Source organism: Pterocles gutturalis, unplaced genomic scaffold (genome assembly GCF_000699245.1).
Source record: "Pterocles gutturalis isolate BGI_N339 unplaced genomic scaffold, ASM69924v1 scaffold1002, whole genome shotgun sequence".
In the NCBI taxonomy this organism is placed as follows: Eukaryota; Metazoa; Chordata; class Aves; order Pterocliformes; family Pteroclidae; genus Pterocles; species Pterocles gutturalis.
This window is the reverse complement of record NW_010112329.1, coordinates 23,695-38,486: the sequence shown is the minus strand read 5'-3', so window position 1 is coordinate 38,486 and position 14,792 is coordinate 23,695. Positions and strand designations below refer to the sequence as shown.

The 14,792-nt window shown below is 41.7% G+C and overlaps 1 protein-coding gene across 1 annotated transcript in view; it reads left to right on the top strand.

The window, feature by feature from the left end:
• Positions 1-14,792, top strand: part of STAC (SH3 and cysteine rich domain) — a gene marked incomplete at its 3' end in the record, with an annotated part of 52,890 nt that overhangs the window by 17,761 nt on the left and 20,337 nt on the right. Inside the window, exon 2 of the mRNA XM_010073971.1 lies at positions 5,304-5,580. Within this exon, the coding sequence (XP_010072273.1) occupies positions 5,304-5,580 (277 nt within the window). The remainder of the gene's footprint in view (positions 1-5,303; positions 5,581-14,792) is intronic.

Genomic DNA, 14,792 nt, shown 5'->3' with positions numbered 1-14,792 from the left:
ATCATCTGGGCACTATGCATTTAAGTCCTTCTTTTATAATGATGTGAGAGTCAAATAATTTGGAAACCTGCCCTAAGAAGCTGAAAGGAAGAAAAAATGGTTCCTTACAGAAGGTGGATGTTTATCTCATGCAGATTGAAATCTGCTGACAGAGCATTCTAGTCTGCATAGCTACACAAAATAGCTATATTTCATAAGAAATGTGGGAGTCAAACTGGCTTGATGGCTCATTCCAACTCTGTTAATACGCTGTATTACTTGTGATCCATCTAGTGATACTGTTAACAGTAGTGTAAAGAAAGGGATAGAGAAGACCAAGCAATTTTTTTTTTTTTTTTACTGCTAGCACAGTAGCAATACAGCAGACAGTGTTGATAAGCCTGGTTCATTTGTTCATTTCTTCTGGAAGACAGTTAAGAGTGAAAATGTATAAAAATAATCTCCCTGTTGGCCCCACGCTGCACAGGAGCCTCTGCTGCTGGCAGGGATGGTTAGCGGTGGCTGAGAAGGGAACAAGACCAAGCATTTGGGAAAAAAGCTGATGTCAGCAAACTCCAGGAGTGTTGTTCTGAGTGCCAAAGATGATGACTCAAGCAGATAATGATATAATATAGTATAATATAGTTTCAGTTTGTTCTCCTAATAACCACCATTCACACCGAGATCACTGAGGAGCGAGCTCCAGGAAAGGGAATGAAACATTTGTGTGTAGGTTACGGAGGGAGCGAAGCTGATGACACAGGGGACACCTATCTTAGCACTTTAGTTTGATTTGGGAGTGTGGTTTCAAAGCAAGTTGTTTCCATTCACTCCACTTTTGTCCTTACTGTGGTGCACAGAGCACCATCACTTGGGCGTTTTCTTGTGCTCCAGGTGTGCACCTAACGCATGCCAGGACTAACAGGCTGGTCTGGTTCAGAGTCCTCTGTGCCCTGAAATGTGTACGGTGTGTCTGCTGGGTCCTCAAGAGCCCCTGTTTCAGTCTCCAGATCCACTCCTGCTGAGCCACGTTGGCTGCTAATGTAGACAACCTGGAGAGGCGAGGGAAAAAGAGTTTCTAGGTATCAGGAAGCTGTTAGGAGCCTGGATAAATTACTCTTTGTAGGATGCATTACTATCTTTTGTAGGTGCAAAACTAGGGATTATAAAACAGCTCAAATCACTGATTTCTTCCCAGCTTCCATAGGAAGTTCTTAAACCAAAATTGTAGAAAAAGTTGTGTGCTTCCAATATTGAAGTCCAATAACATCTTCGTGAGGGCAGGTGCAATTCCCACTCACACCAAAAGCAGTGACACTAGGAATGAATTTCAGTAGCAGTCCTTTTGCTGCCTCCTGTTTTCTGGTTACAGCATTTAAAGAGTTCTAGTATAGGGGAATTAGGGACAAAGGAGGTGCTGATATAAGCTGTGGTTCGTCAGAGCTTCATGATCTCTTGAAGCTTGAACACTCAGTAACTCTGAGGAAGATGGAGATTGTGCTGGATGATACTGAAAAAAAAAGGTTAATCAAGCTCTGAGGTTTAGCTATTGCACTTATCTCTACCTTGCCTGTGGTGTTAGTATGTGCACTCACCAAGAGTCTGTGTGACTGATAAAACACTTTTAACTAGAGACAATTTTTTTTACCTTCCCCGACTCTAATTTCAAACCACAGGAACATCCTGGATTTGAATTCAAGGGTTCAGGTTTCTGAAGTGTCAATGTGTTTGTCTACAAAAAAATACTCTTGTGTTTGTGGGAATTTAATTTTTATTTTTATTTAAGTGAAAGCAAATTTGCAGCCTTCCCTGCAGAGGAGAAATTGTGAAAGGCTTAGGAGATTTATCTCAAAAATGTTTCTGAAAGCCTTTTTGTGCCTGGTTTGGGGTTTGGGTTTTTTTTAGTCCCAATACATGATTTTTCATGGAAGTGTTGAGGTAAGTATCAAGTGCAGAACAACCATAGTTGCGGGTTTTTCTGAAGTTCACTTTAGACTCTTTAACTCTGCAGTAAGAAATTATGAATAGTAAAATTTGCATACTGTTCTCTCTATTGATAGAGCTGATTCCTGCTTCAGGTGACTGCTGTAGTAGCTCTCTTAGGAGCCCGTGGCATGACAAGTACATTAAATCAGTTACTGCAGATCATAATCAGGCATATATGACATGCCTGTATTTAACATTTGAAATCTTCCAGTAAAAGAACAGGGCCGGGCCATAGCAAACTTCAAAATGAGGAGATGATGGTATTTAAGTAAGGGAAGTGATGCTTACTTGACTACAGCATAATAACCACTTAAGCTTTTATTGTTTTACAATCTATGCTATTTGTATAACAACCTGGCCTTGCTTTTGATTGCACCAACTTTTCCTGAGTAAGCAATCACATAGCAGTACCCTATTTCAAATACTCTCGTGGGCCTAATATAAGAAAGAAAAGTTGAATCCACTTTTAAAACCTGATGCCAATCTTCTATTGCTGTGCATACTCTCACTTAGGAAAGATGGGTGTAAAACACTCTGATCTGAGAGGTACTTTTTAACAGTATAAAGTGTGTAAGTAGCTTTGCAAAATGCTAAACATTGCCTATGTGCTGCATTTTTGCATAGTTACTTCTGTATACATATAATGTATTTGGGATATAATAGCTGCAGACTTTCTCTGGTGCTTTAGGTATGAAATGCAAGCTAAACGTGTGGGTGTCCTCCAGCCTGAGTGCAAACAAGTATGAAATCTGCATTTGGGTACCAACAGGGATGCCCACCTTGCCTGGCAATTATTTAACCAGATTAACACAGAAGAGTGCCCAGGGAATCTCAGAGAGAGCTACTAGCTTGTGCTGAGGTGCCTGACAAATCTGTGAATGTGGCTTGGACAACTCATTCCTGAATATGTGTCCTGCTCTGAATGTTGTGGCTGGAGGTGCACGGAGTGTGCACAGTGGCATGCTCACCTTAATGTGTGTGCGCATCTTTGGACACGCACAGCCTGAATGCTGGACTACCCTCTCTTTGGAAAACTGCTGACTCTTCTGCCTGGGGGAGGAAAGGTTGCCGGTCCATCCTTTGACTAGCAAATGACTGTGCACAGGAGAAGAGGATGAGGATAATAAATGCAGAGCTCCTTGAAATATACTGCACGCATTGTGCAAACTGTCAGGAGAGTTGTTTCATGATAAAACAAATACTGTACTGCTGAGCTTAGTCTTCTTTCTGTGGCAGAAGCAGCGTTTTGAAATTTAATTAACTTCATGTGGCACTGTAGGAATGGATTGCAGATCAATAATGAATGCCATTTCAGTCACCTTGTGGCGGTGTAATTCTCTGTGTTTTGCTGCACTAATTAGGTCTGACTGCAGTGAGAAGCGTTTCAGGAGCAAGGGCGTGAACTGCTGCTGAGTCCCTGACTGTCACTGGGGAGATGAAGTAAACTCAGTACTGAGTAACCTCAGTGATTTCAGGAGTGGGTGACTTAACATCCGAGCAGAAGAGGGAGGATCTCACATTTTGTTGGTGCAGTTGTGCAGTGAGTTTTGGGCTCAGCTGGTCTGTCACTTAGGCTTCAGCTGAAACAGAAACCAGAAACTGCTTTTACCTTGTAGCTGGCATTTAATGACTTAATTGCTCTTATTTACACATTCATTCAGAGACTAAGAGTTTCTTGCAAACAGGTGAGTGCTTCCTTCATTTGGACCCAGGGCTACTCCTGCAAACCCAGAGAGAGCTGGGGTGAGAGTGGTGCATGTGGGATGGACCCCTCGCTCAGATCCTTCCCTGCTCCCAAAGCCACTGTGGAGGAACAGCTCAGGGAGCAGAACGCATTTTGCTTCCACGTAAAAAGCCCAAACATTGTTAATCAGGGCTATGGCAGCTCTTTGCCTGTTTATTGGACTCAGGGAGTTTATTCTGAAATATAGGGAAGAGAGCTGGAGTGTCTCCTTTCTCCACGAACAAGCTGCTGGTGTCGGAAGGTGGCAGAGAGGCTTCCTCCTGGGATGCCTTGATGCTCCTCTCTGACAGTGTGCTTGCAGCTGCATCATAAAGAAAATGAATGGATTGGGAAGAGAATCTGGGGAGAACAAGTGCTCTGAGGCCACTAAGTCAGTATGATAGACCAGTGCCATGCTTTTTTGGGAAAGTGTATGAACTCCTTCCCTTTGTATTAGTCTGAATTATGATTCCAGATCATCACTGCTTCTAACATAAACAGTTTCTAATAGAAACCATTCGTGCTGGCTACAACAGACAGCCTGAGCGGCATGGAAAATTTCAGTTCTTACGTCACATTTATCCAGAGAATTGCAGCAGTGATTGAAATGATGTTGCGGTGGCTGGAATGGTGCTGAGTGAAAGGTGATAACGGAGGTGTTACACGTCTGAGATAGCAAATGTGAAGTGGACGCAGAGCTGGTTTTCCTTTTACCCTGAACCTCCCTGGGGGCTGTCAGAGTTGACAAACCAGCAAATTTGTGTAGCTGATATCCTGATAGCTTCTGTGCCTTGCCTGGCACCCTTCTCTGCCTTATATAAAGCTGGCAGGGGTGGGAAGAACTCTTTATAAGGTAGAGGACAGTTTATAGGTAAAGGGTTTGAGATAACAAATTTAAGTTAGTATTGCCTTGTGGTGGTTCTTAATAGTCTGTCAATCAATACACAATACAATATACAAGAATATATGTGAATGTGTATTAACTATTAATGAATTAATGCATTAACTATCAATTGGCTAGTTAATTATAAGGTTGCTGGTCCTTAGCCTTCTTTCCTTTAAAAAACATTTTCAGTCAAAGCTGCATATAATCTGTTTCTGCCAAATCCAAGAAATTTAAGTGTATCAAACATATTTACTGAATTCACTCCTCCTGTACTGCCATTTAACAGCTGTTCCTGAAATGGCTTTACAGGCTGCTTAAAGGACCGTGTGAGGATTAATAATCCTCCAAGTTCTCTCATGCCTGAGCACAAAGGGTATATTCTCCAATGCGTACAACCGTCTGCAGTACCGCTTTGCTGTCACACCTGAAAGAAAAGCCCAATAGAAGCATGCATAAGGGTTATCAAGTTCATTGTCTATCAAAAAGCATATATAGAGTAGTTTATTTTCTGATTGGGATCTGTTTTCTTCGCTCTGAAATTGCTGGTTAAATTCTAAAGTCAGTTTTATTGTTCAGGTGGTTCAAGGTCTGCCAGTGGCTCCCAGGTTCACTTGTCACCAGCACAGCCCAAAACCCGGAGCCTTGCCTTACTGTGGAAAAGGCAGTAATTGTAAAGGAGTAAGAGTGGTTGTAAGAGGAAAAGGTAAATAATTGGCTTATTTGTTGCAGCTGCAGAAACTGAAACGATCGCTCTCCTTCAAGACCAAAAGCTTGCGGAGTAAAAGCGCAGACAATTTCTTCCAGAGGACTAATAGCGATGTGAAGCTGCAAGTAGACTTGATGCCTGAGGTGAGCACAAGCACCGGGCAGCTCCCCAGCTCTGAGAGCCAAGCCTCCTCGCCCACCAGAGCCCAGCAGCTGCCAGAAAGCAACAAGGCTCACATCTTCCAGGAGCACATCTTCAAAAAACCCACCTTCTGCGATGTCTGCAACCACATGATTGTTGGTAAGAATGATTTTTTGAAAATCTGTGTGGGTGTCCGTGCTAGAACTTGCATGATGACCTTTCCATAACTTACCTGAGGCCAGATGTCTACTTGAGAATATTAATGCAAAAAGGATCTGGACTTAATGTCACACCTGCCACAGTCTCATACAAGTTCTATATTTGTTGACAGATTTCTTGCCTTGTAGACACATTCTGTCATCACAAATTACAGGTGAGGGTTGCAGCTGGAGTCAAATTCCTCTCTCATTCAGGTTAGACTGACCACCAAGCACAAACTGTTGTATGTTCCGCTAGAAACAGCAGAAAACCATCTTGCAAATTTGTGTCTGCTATCCTTACTCTTTTCCACAGCGGTAATTCTGACTCCCTTGCTCCTTGAGTCTTCCCCTACCCCCTGTGTTGCCCCCAGTTCCCATGCACTGTGGTGACCATGCCTTCCCCCTCCAGCAAGGAGGGGCCGGGGAAGAAGGGGTGGCAGGTGGCTGGAGTGTGGTCACCACTGTGGGAAGCTGCAGGAATTGCTGTTCAGAAATGGTCCTAGAAATTCACATCCTTGGGGCTAGTTTATTATGCACAGGATTTGGTCTTCCTACTTATCATCTGGTTGATAATAATTTAATATAAAAATAATAATAATAATAAATTCAGTGGCAGTGTACCAGTGTGAAAGTGAGTGATGCAATTTCCAGATTTTTAAGCAGGACAAGGAGTAAAACACTGGTTTAGCTTCCTGTAGAAGTAGTGCAGGTCTTGGAGTACAAACTGTTGTCTGTAATTTGTCTAGCTTACTGTGAGAAACTCATGTTCCTTGGCATGGAAGTCACTGCTTTTCAGATAACGGGATGGTAAGTTCTTGAAAGGTGCTGTTGGGATTGCTCAATCTTTTTCAGAGAATGGCACCTCCTTTTCCACATGAGCGTGCTCAGTGTCCCCTACTTGTGTGGGGAACTCACGTTCTTTGGAAAAGGCAGCTGTCTGCAGAACATTAAACCTGATGCAAGGCAATCATACTTCCATAACTTAAAGGATTAAACTTGAAGCCTGATTTCATTCTCTCTGCACCACAGCTCTACTGAATCCAGGGAAACAAAGGAGTTTTTATCCCAGATTTTGGTGTTATTTTCCAGTCTTTTAAGGTTTTTTTCTACTTTAAGTGGTAGAACAAGTCAAAGGGAAAAGGAGTAAACATCAATATCGGGGAAGTTCATTGTCCAGAGACTGAAAGGAAGTCTGGAAGATAGGCAGTTAGTTGAAATAACTTTAGGTATGGAAGGAGGCCCAAAACTTGTCTCCTGTAATGTGGATGAATGTTCTATCAAAGCTTAGTTTCACAAATATATTCTGCAAATCTAAGTCTTTTTAATTCCTGGCAGCTTCTCATGAAGTTGTATGGAGATTAGTATCGTCACAAGCCTGCACAACTCAGCAATACCATTTCAAAACAGTGCTGTTCAAGACAGATTATTACTGGCAACAAACTTCGTAGGGAGTAGCTCCAGTTCATAAACACCCGTGCCTTCTCCTTTGCTGGGCATCTGTGTCCCGCCTGGGACAGGAAAGCCCTGAAGCATAGCTACAAATGTCAAAACATCAGCTTTAACCCCACCTGCCTTCTGAATTTTTCCTGTTCTTTTCTGTCCTCTGAGGGCTTGCTTTGTCTGTTCTGTATCTTAGCCACTTCATTAGAGAAAGAAGCCTTTCGTAATTGCTGAAGAAGCTAACACAACCTATTTTGCCTGCTGGCAGGCTGAGCCAGGTGAATTGCTCTGACCTCCTCCAGCTCCTCTTTGCTTGGAGGTATGGCAGAAAAGATGTTAAGAGTTTTACCTTATCATGCCTTGGAGTCTAGATGCCCTGATTTTCATAGATGGATGTCTACTCTGTTCCTGTAATCCTCTCTTTGATCCCTACTGCAGTCCTGCCCGGGTTCACTGTGTTGTATTTTAAGCAGCATGGGAGATCTGGATGTTGCTGTTTGCAGCTCAATTAATCTGTATCAGTTGTACAACTGTTGGTTATGGGGATGGTGAAGCAAAACAGGCAGCTTTTCAGGAAATCGTGTCAAGCCTGCTCCCAAAGGTAGACTGAAAAGAAAAAAAAAAAAAAAACAAAAACAAAAAAAACCAACCCAAAACACTTTGTGCAGGGACTCTGAATTTACACTTGCAGCATGGAGCTTGTTTGTTCTCTCTGTTTGCCTTTTTGATGGGCAGTGATATTTGAGAGTAATGAGTCTATGACTTTAAATTCCTTATAGATGAGAATAAAGGCCAAGACAGATACATGTTTTGAAAACAGTCCAGGAAAATCACTGCTTGACTTTAGATGGTTTCAGTTTTGCCACCAAGAATGATTTCAGGCTCACCTTAAATGGCTCTCTGATCTATGAACTAAGCAGCTCTGTTTGGTGCAGGACAGCATGATGAACTGTGCATAGCATGAGCGTGCAGCACACACTTCGGTCGCACCAGCGTGGCAGAATCTGTCTGCAGCTTCAGAGTGAACAGGACACTCAGAGCAGAGGCAGCAGGCTCCCTGAGCTGCTCTTTTCCCAGCAAAATTAAAGGAACGTGAAACATTCTCTTCCTACAAAAAAAAATATGTGCATCATCTCTCCTTGATTGTGAGGCAGGATGAGCCAAACGTTGCCTTTGGGATACAGCATGTGTGCCTGTTTGTTCATTTGACAGAAGTACAGTCATAAGATAAAGGCCAAATACGTGTAAGTGGTTTCAGCATTCAGAGGAGGATGTTTACTAGGATCAGTATAATGCAAACTTATTCAAATGTTTTCCATGCATCCCAGAATGCAATGCAGCATACTCAAAAGAAACTCTGTTAGTTTGATTTCAAAAAAGAAAAAAACAGTATTTATAGTGTGCTTCATAGCTCACCTTAAAGACAGGAGTCAAAGTGTTCCAACTAACTGTTCTAGACAGGGGCTAGAGTTCCACCTTGGTAAGCAGAAGGAAAATTTTGTTTAGAAGCAGTTGTTTTCTGACAATTGAAATAAGGGAGAAAATTTCAGATTCAAGGGAGCTCTGAGGAGTGTATGGAGGATCCATTTTACGTTAACGGAGCCTTCTTGCAGTGTCAAATACTCCAATGCAATCGTCAGTTCTAATACTGAAGTCAGCAGTAAGAATTCACATAATTTCAGAGCAAATGGCAAGTATGTTTGAGCAGACTGTCCTCCTTTCTGATGCTCACTGTTCTGCTGCTGTGAGCTCCAAAATGTTGGTTAGTTTAGGACTAAGGATTCAACTCCATGGTGAGTTACATATTTTCCTAAGTATATCCACCCATGAACACCCTCTCACAGTATGACTCTTAGAAATCCATTAATTTGCTCTTCTTACTAGTAGCAATTATTACTATTTTAATATCTAACCCCAGCAAGGGAAAATTTTGAAAATCAAAGTATCTTATGGAATGTATCACTAGATCATCATTTAGAAGATACTGGTTTTGTTTATTTTACATCACTGTGAAAATAAGATCAGGTCAGAACACCTCTGAGTTTATTTCATGTTATCTACAATTTTCTGTGTTTGGTAAGAGTGTGGTAAGCTTTGGCAATGTCCAATAACGGCAGGCAAAACTACCTGGCACCAGCAAAGACAGAAACTATTAAATTAGTGTTGCATCAGATTAGAGTCTTAAACTATGCTGATCAGAAGCAAGTTCTTGCTCTTCCTCAGTCTCTAGTGTGTCATCAGTCATCTCTGTGATACTCTACTCTTGTAGAAAACATGATGTCAGTACTCTACTCTTCAAAAACATTGTGTATTAAAAAAAACCAACTCCATCTGTAGACTTCTCAACAATTTACTCATTTGCAGTTAATTTCCTGTGCTGACTCACATGGAAAAAATGTTATTTTCCACACATTCCAAGCATATTACGTGCAATTAATGTATTCCCATCAAAGTAAAATATAAGTAGTGTAGCAAAAAAGTAAGCCACTTTGCTTTTAAAAATAGCTGAATTGAAAGTCAATCCTTTAAAGCTATGTTTTAAAGAAATAGCTGCTCATTTGTAACAACATTATTTTATGTTTCTTTGTGTTTCAAAGGTGCACTTAGTAGTTTCATTCCATGCTTAACCTGAACTCTGATGGAGAATTTTGTCCAACCACCTGTTTCATTGACATACACGTTGGGGTATCTTTGCCTGGAAAGATGTGCTAGAGGGCTACAAACTTTCAGAAAGACCAAACAAAATAATGATCTGCAGTGTCCAATAATAGTCTAAATCAGGTCCTTCTGGATCATGTCATCACTGGCTTAGGAACCTGAGATATATGCGTTTGTGGTTGGTCTTGGGGTAATCAGTTTTCTGGTTTGGATGCAGATTCTGCAGACCTTTGCAGCTCTGGAGGTAAATGACTCAGTACCTGCCTTCTTAGGGCACTAACTAGGTTCCAGTCAGAGAAACCTGTAGAAAACAAACAAGCAAACAAAAAGATAAAACCAATAGTAGACCCCTAGCACAGTTTACTTCCATTCTATTTATCAACAGTGCTTAAGCAGTGAAATTGTGTTATCCCTTCAGCATTAATTCACTCCTGCCACCGTCTGTTCTGGTTTAGCCAGTCATTCTGGAGTTTCAAAGAACCAACAAAGTGCCATCAGCAATTCTTTCTGGACACATATTTTAAAAGCAGCTTGTATTTCTTTATTTCGCTGTGCTGCTCTGGCTACTAGAGCTTTCAACCACTCTTATCCCCAAAGATCTAATGCAGCATCCTTCGTAAGGCTAGGCTCAAAGTTGATAAATTGGCCCAGCTTTTCAAATACAGGAATGAAGGAGAGAAAGAGATCTGGATTGGAGCTACGGTCTTCTATTTTTGTTTGTTGTGACATCTGAACCTTTTCTCTTAGACTATCAGCAACTGCAACTAATAAGTAATGGAAAAACTCCATAGTTTGAGGAAGTGTTTATATAACTGTAATTTATGTGTTTGTTTACTAAATATAGCACAATTTTGCAGGAACTATGACATAGTGCTTTGTGCTTCCAGTCTGATCAGCTTCCTCATAAAGCGTACTCTTGGCTTTTTTTAAGTTTGCTGCCTCAGTCAATTAAGGAGGCATTCTGGTTTGATCCGAGCCTGCCTTTATTCAGCATTATCCAGGTAGACAAGGATGCAATAAACAGTCACAGGTTGATCACTGCTGCTTGGCAGTACTCCTGGGAAGCATGACAGTAACTGAAGCTGTGTTTCCAAGGCTATGGTAGTTTGGAGGACTCCTCTAGAGCTCTTAAAAAAAAAAAAAAAAAAAAAAAAGAAAAGAAAAAGAAAAAAAATTACTGAGGCTTTTCTTGCGAGATAAAGGAAAAAATAATGTTATTCATTCAGTGCCCTCCACTCTTCCTAGTCTCTCTAGCATCCCCCAGCCCAGATGACCTTGGGGAAGAGAGATTTGTGTTGCCACTGCACCAGCATGGGAGTTGTCCCCTGTAGAGAAGAGTAAAAAGCTGCCTATGAGGAGGAGATGCCCCTGGAGCAACTTTTGGAGGTGGCTTTGTGTCCACATCTCCAATGGGTTTGTGCAGTCAGAGCTGAGCCTTCCCAGATCTGTCTTCCAGATGACAGACCGTTACAGTATAAAATAGTGTGCATGTGAGACTGTTGTTTATTATTAATGCAAGAGGGCAAGGAGTTTCCCTATGGAAAGAGGTTTTTCAAAAGCAGCTGAATCCAGCCTCCTTTGGTTTTGATTGTGAGAAAAAGGGGCAGTTGTGTAACCTTGGCAGTGACTGGTGCCACCCCAGATGTTATTAAATGGCCTGAAGTCCCTGTCTCTCCCTCCTCCTTCCCTCCAGTAAATTCACTCCTGGAGTTGATTAGGAGACTTAGGTTCTCGCTCCAATTGATGCTGAATGGCTCTGGGCACCTCAATCTTCTAGCACTTTTGACAGTCCTTGTGAGTGACAATAACTTCAGGCCTCTCTGACCTGCTGTGCTAAAGTTTAGGGCAAACAAACTTCTCCAAAAAATTCATACAAAATAGTAATTTTAACATATCTATCAGCTTGAAGTTGAACCTGACTTCTCCTATGATTTTTCTTGAGTTAATAACTCTCCATAAGCATAGACCTTCCCACTTTTTAGAGGAGCCCTGTAAGAAGAGCTAAACAAAAGCCTTCTGGAAATATGAAGTACTATATTAACCAAAATAAATAATACAAAGATATGCAATAAACTGTTAGTTATAGATTAGTCAGTATAGGTGTGCCCCATCAGTACGTCTCCTATTTTTCATAAGCGTGATAAAAAGTACCCAATTCATACGGCCCCACATTTGTGAAGTAGATACAGAGGGCCACACATTATCCCTGCATTGCATTAATATTTTTCTTTGGTAATAAAGAGTTAAACATCCTTTAAAGCAAATATTGAAAAGCAAATATTTATAGTCTGTTTATCCACTGGGAGGGCTTCCTCCTCTGAGATGAGGCGAAAATGTTATCAGTAAATTGGATAATCAGTAACTGCTTAGCTGAGAAAAGAGGGTGGAATTCTATTTTAAATTCTAATTTGTCCTTGAACAGCATCAAGCATGTTTCACATTTGTTATGAGATAATTTTCAAGTTTACTGTAATTCTGGGTTCATTGCTATTAATATGAAACTGCAGTTAATCCTCAGTGAAAAGAGCCTTTAAAGATGGTGACCACCATTTGCTGCCTAATTAGGATGAAAACAATAAAAATTTCCAGCAGATCTACAATCAGTATTTTAACATTAGCCAAGATTATTTTTGACCAACAACTGCATCGAAAAACACCAAACACTCTACTCAGTAGTGGCCATTGCTCCTGAGATCAACCCTGGGGAAGAACATAATGGTAGGCTTAAGGTTTGTTAAAGACCTAGGGATGAGCCAGAATACAAGATTTTATTTTTTTTTAATGTCCTGCTATGTACTTTTCCTGAGCTCGTATGGGACGTTGGGTGTTTTCAGATAAGCAAATAAAATGCATCTTCTTTGAAGCTGACCTTGCAGTAAAACCATTATTTTACTACTTAGAGTCCTTGTCTACCAGAATATCACTGTTATCATAGAATCATAGAATGGCCTGGGTTGAAAAGAACCATAGTGATCATCTAGTTTCAACCCCCCTGCCATATGCAGGGCCGCCAATCACTAGACCAGGCTGCTCAGAGCCACATCCAGCCTGGCCTTGAATGCCTCCAGGGATGGGGCATCCACGACCTCCCTGGGCAACCTGTTCCAGTGTGCCACCACCCTCTGGGTGAAAAACTTTATCCTGTTCTCTAACCTAAACCTCCCCTGTCTTAGTTTAAAACCATTCCCCCTTGTCCTATCACTATCCACCCTCGTAAACAGTCGCTCCCACTCCTGTTTATAGGCTCCCTTCAAGTACTGGAAGGCAGCAATGAGGTCTCCCCGGAGCCTTCTCTTCTCCAAGCTAAACAAGCCCAGTTCCCTCAACCTTTCCTCGTAGGAGAGGTGCTCCAGCCCTCTGATCATCTTTGTGGCCCTCCTCTGCACCCGCTCCAAGAGCTCTACGTCCTTCCTGTGGTGGGGGCCCCAGGCCTGGACACAGTACTCCAGATGGGGCCTCACAAGAGCCGAGTAGAGGGGATAATTATGTGGATAATTACATTGCCATGTAGCTGATAAAAGCATCATCTAGAAGGGAAATTATTAGGAGCTTCACCTTACTATGAGTTGCAGAAGCCATAAAATGAGGCAATAAACAGAAATGCTTTGTCAAGAAATAGAGCATTGCCTAAATTTTAGTTTTCCAGATGTACACAATCTATAATTTTTTACCTCTTTGACATAAATTTTTCTTACATGCTGAAGAATACCACCCACATGTGGATCCTCTAGGTCTCCCCTTCCGTGCAAGGATGTCATTGCTGGCCTGGGAACTTTGGGCAGAAAGTCATGTCAGTTCCTGCTGCTTGTAGTTACCCATCTCAGATGCCGCTGGCCAAGGTCCTTGGGCATCCCCTGGCATTGATGTCCATGGCTTCCTCATCTCCAGGATCGTCCCCCATTTCCCAGATCTCTCTCCAGGCCAGGATTTTCACCTTCTTCCTTCTGGGCCCCCTTCTTCTTTCCAAGACCACTTCTTCCTTTCAGGAACCCATCTCTTGGCACCAGACCTTCTTTCTGGAAAGCAGGCTCCCAGTTCCTCCAGTCTAAATAGTGTACGTGCAGAAGCACAGCAGTTGGTCAGCCTCTTAACTAGTGGATCAGTCTCCTGTCTATTAATTGGAGGGTTTGAGATGCATAGCTTTTGTTTAGTCAAAGTGTTATCAAAATTTCCAATGTGTATTGACCCAGCTCTCTATTGGTGAGATCCAGCTACATGCCAGCGCCTTCTGACACACTGGTCTGCTTTTCTCTTCCACCCTCCCCTCCAAATCGTGCCTTCAGTGACATCCCCCCAGCAGCTCCTGTAGAACTGGAAATCATTTTGCTAAAATCAAGGTTATCTGATGGATTTTGCTGTGTTTTTGTTATAGGCTGTGTCTTTGTACTGGCCAGACTGTTGTAGCTACCAATGTTATTGCTACCCCTATGGGTTTCCTTATCTCTAATAGTGGTAATACAATTATGGTCAATGTTAATTAAGGTTTTTGGACAGCAGACCCCATAGTCATGCTGGTGCAAACCATACGTGTAGACAAGAAAAGCTATGGCTTGAGTTGGCTTAGCTTGTTCCTATTTGCATCCAGGGTGAATTCAGGTAGTGAAAATACCTTCTAATCATGGACAGTTTATGAGTGATGTGTTGAATTGTTCCTGTGGATAGACAAAATCTTAGAAAGCAGATTTTTAGTATTTTTGGTTTAATTATTTAAATATTTAGAAATAAAGTAAAATTTCAGCTTAATGTCCATAATTTTTTGCTCCCAGATTGACCCCCAGGCACGTAATACTCCTTTTGCATTGCTGGGCTGCAGAAACTTCCATACAATTATTTGACAGAAGTTTTCTTATTCATTTAATAATTGATGCCACACAGAAGTGTACTTGTAGGAGTGCCTGAGGCGGCCAGCACTGCTATGTGTCAAGTACTAAACTATCTCAGGTTCTAACAGTGAAGTCTGAGATTGCCTCTTTGAGCAAATGCCAGTAGTAAATGAATGTGTTTTTCTGCCCAACTTGTGAGGTTTCACTGAAATCAGTAATTATTTCTGGAAAAAAAAAGAAATTTTAAAAA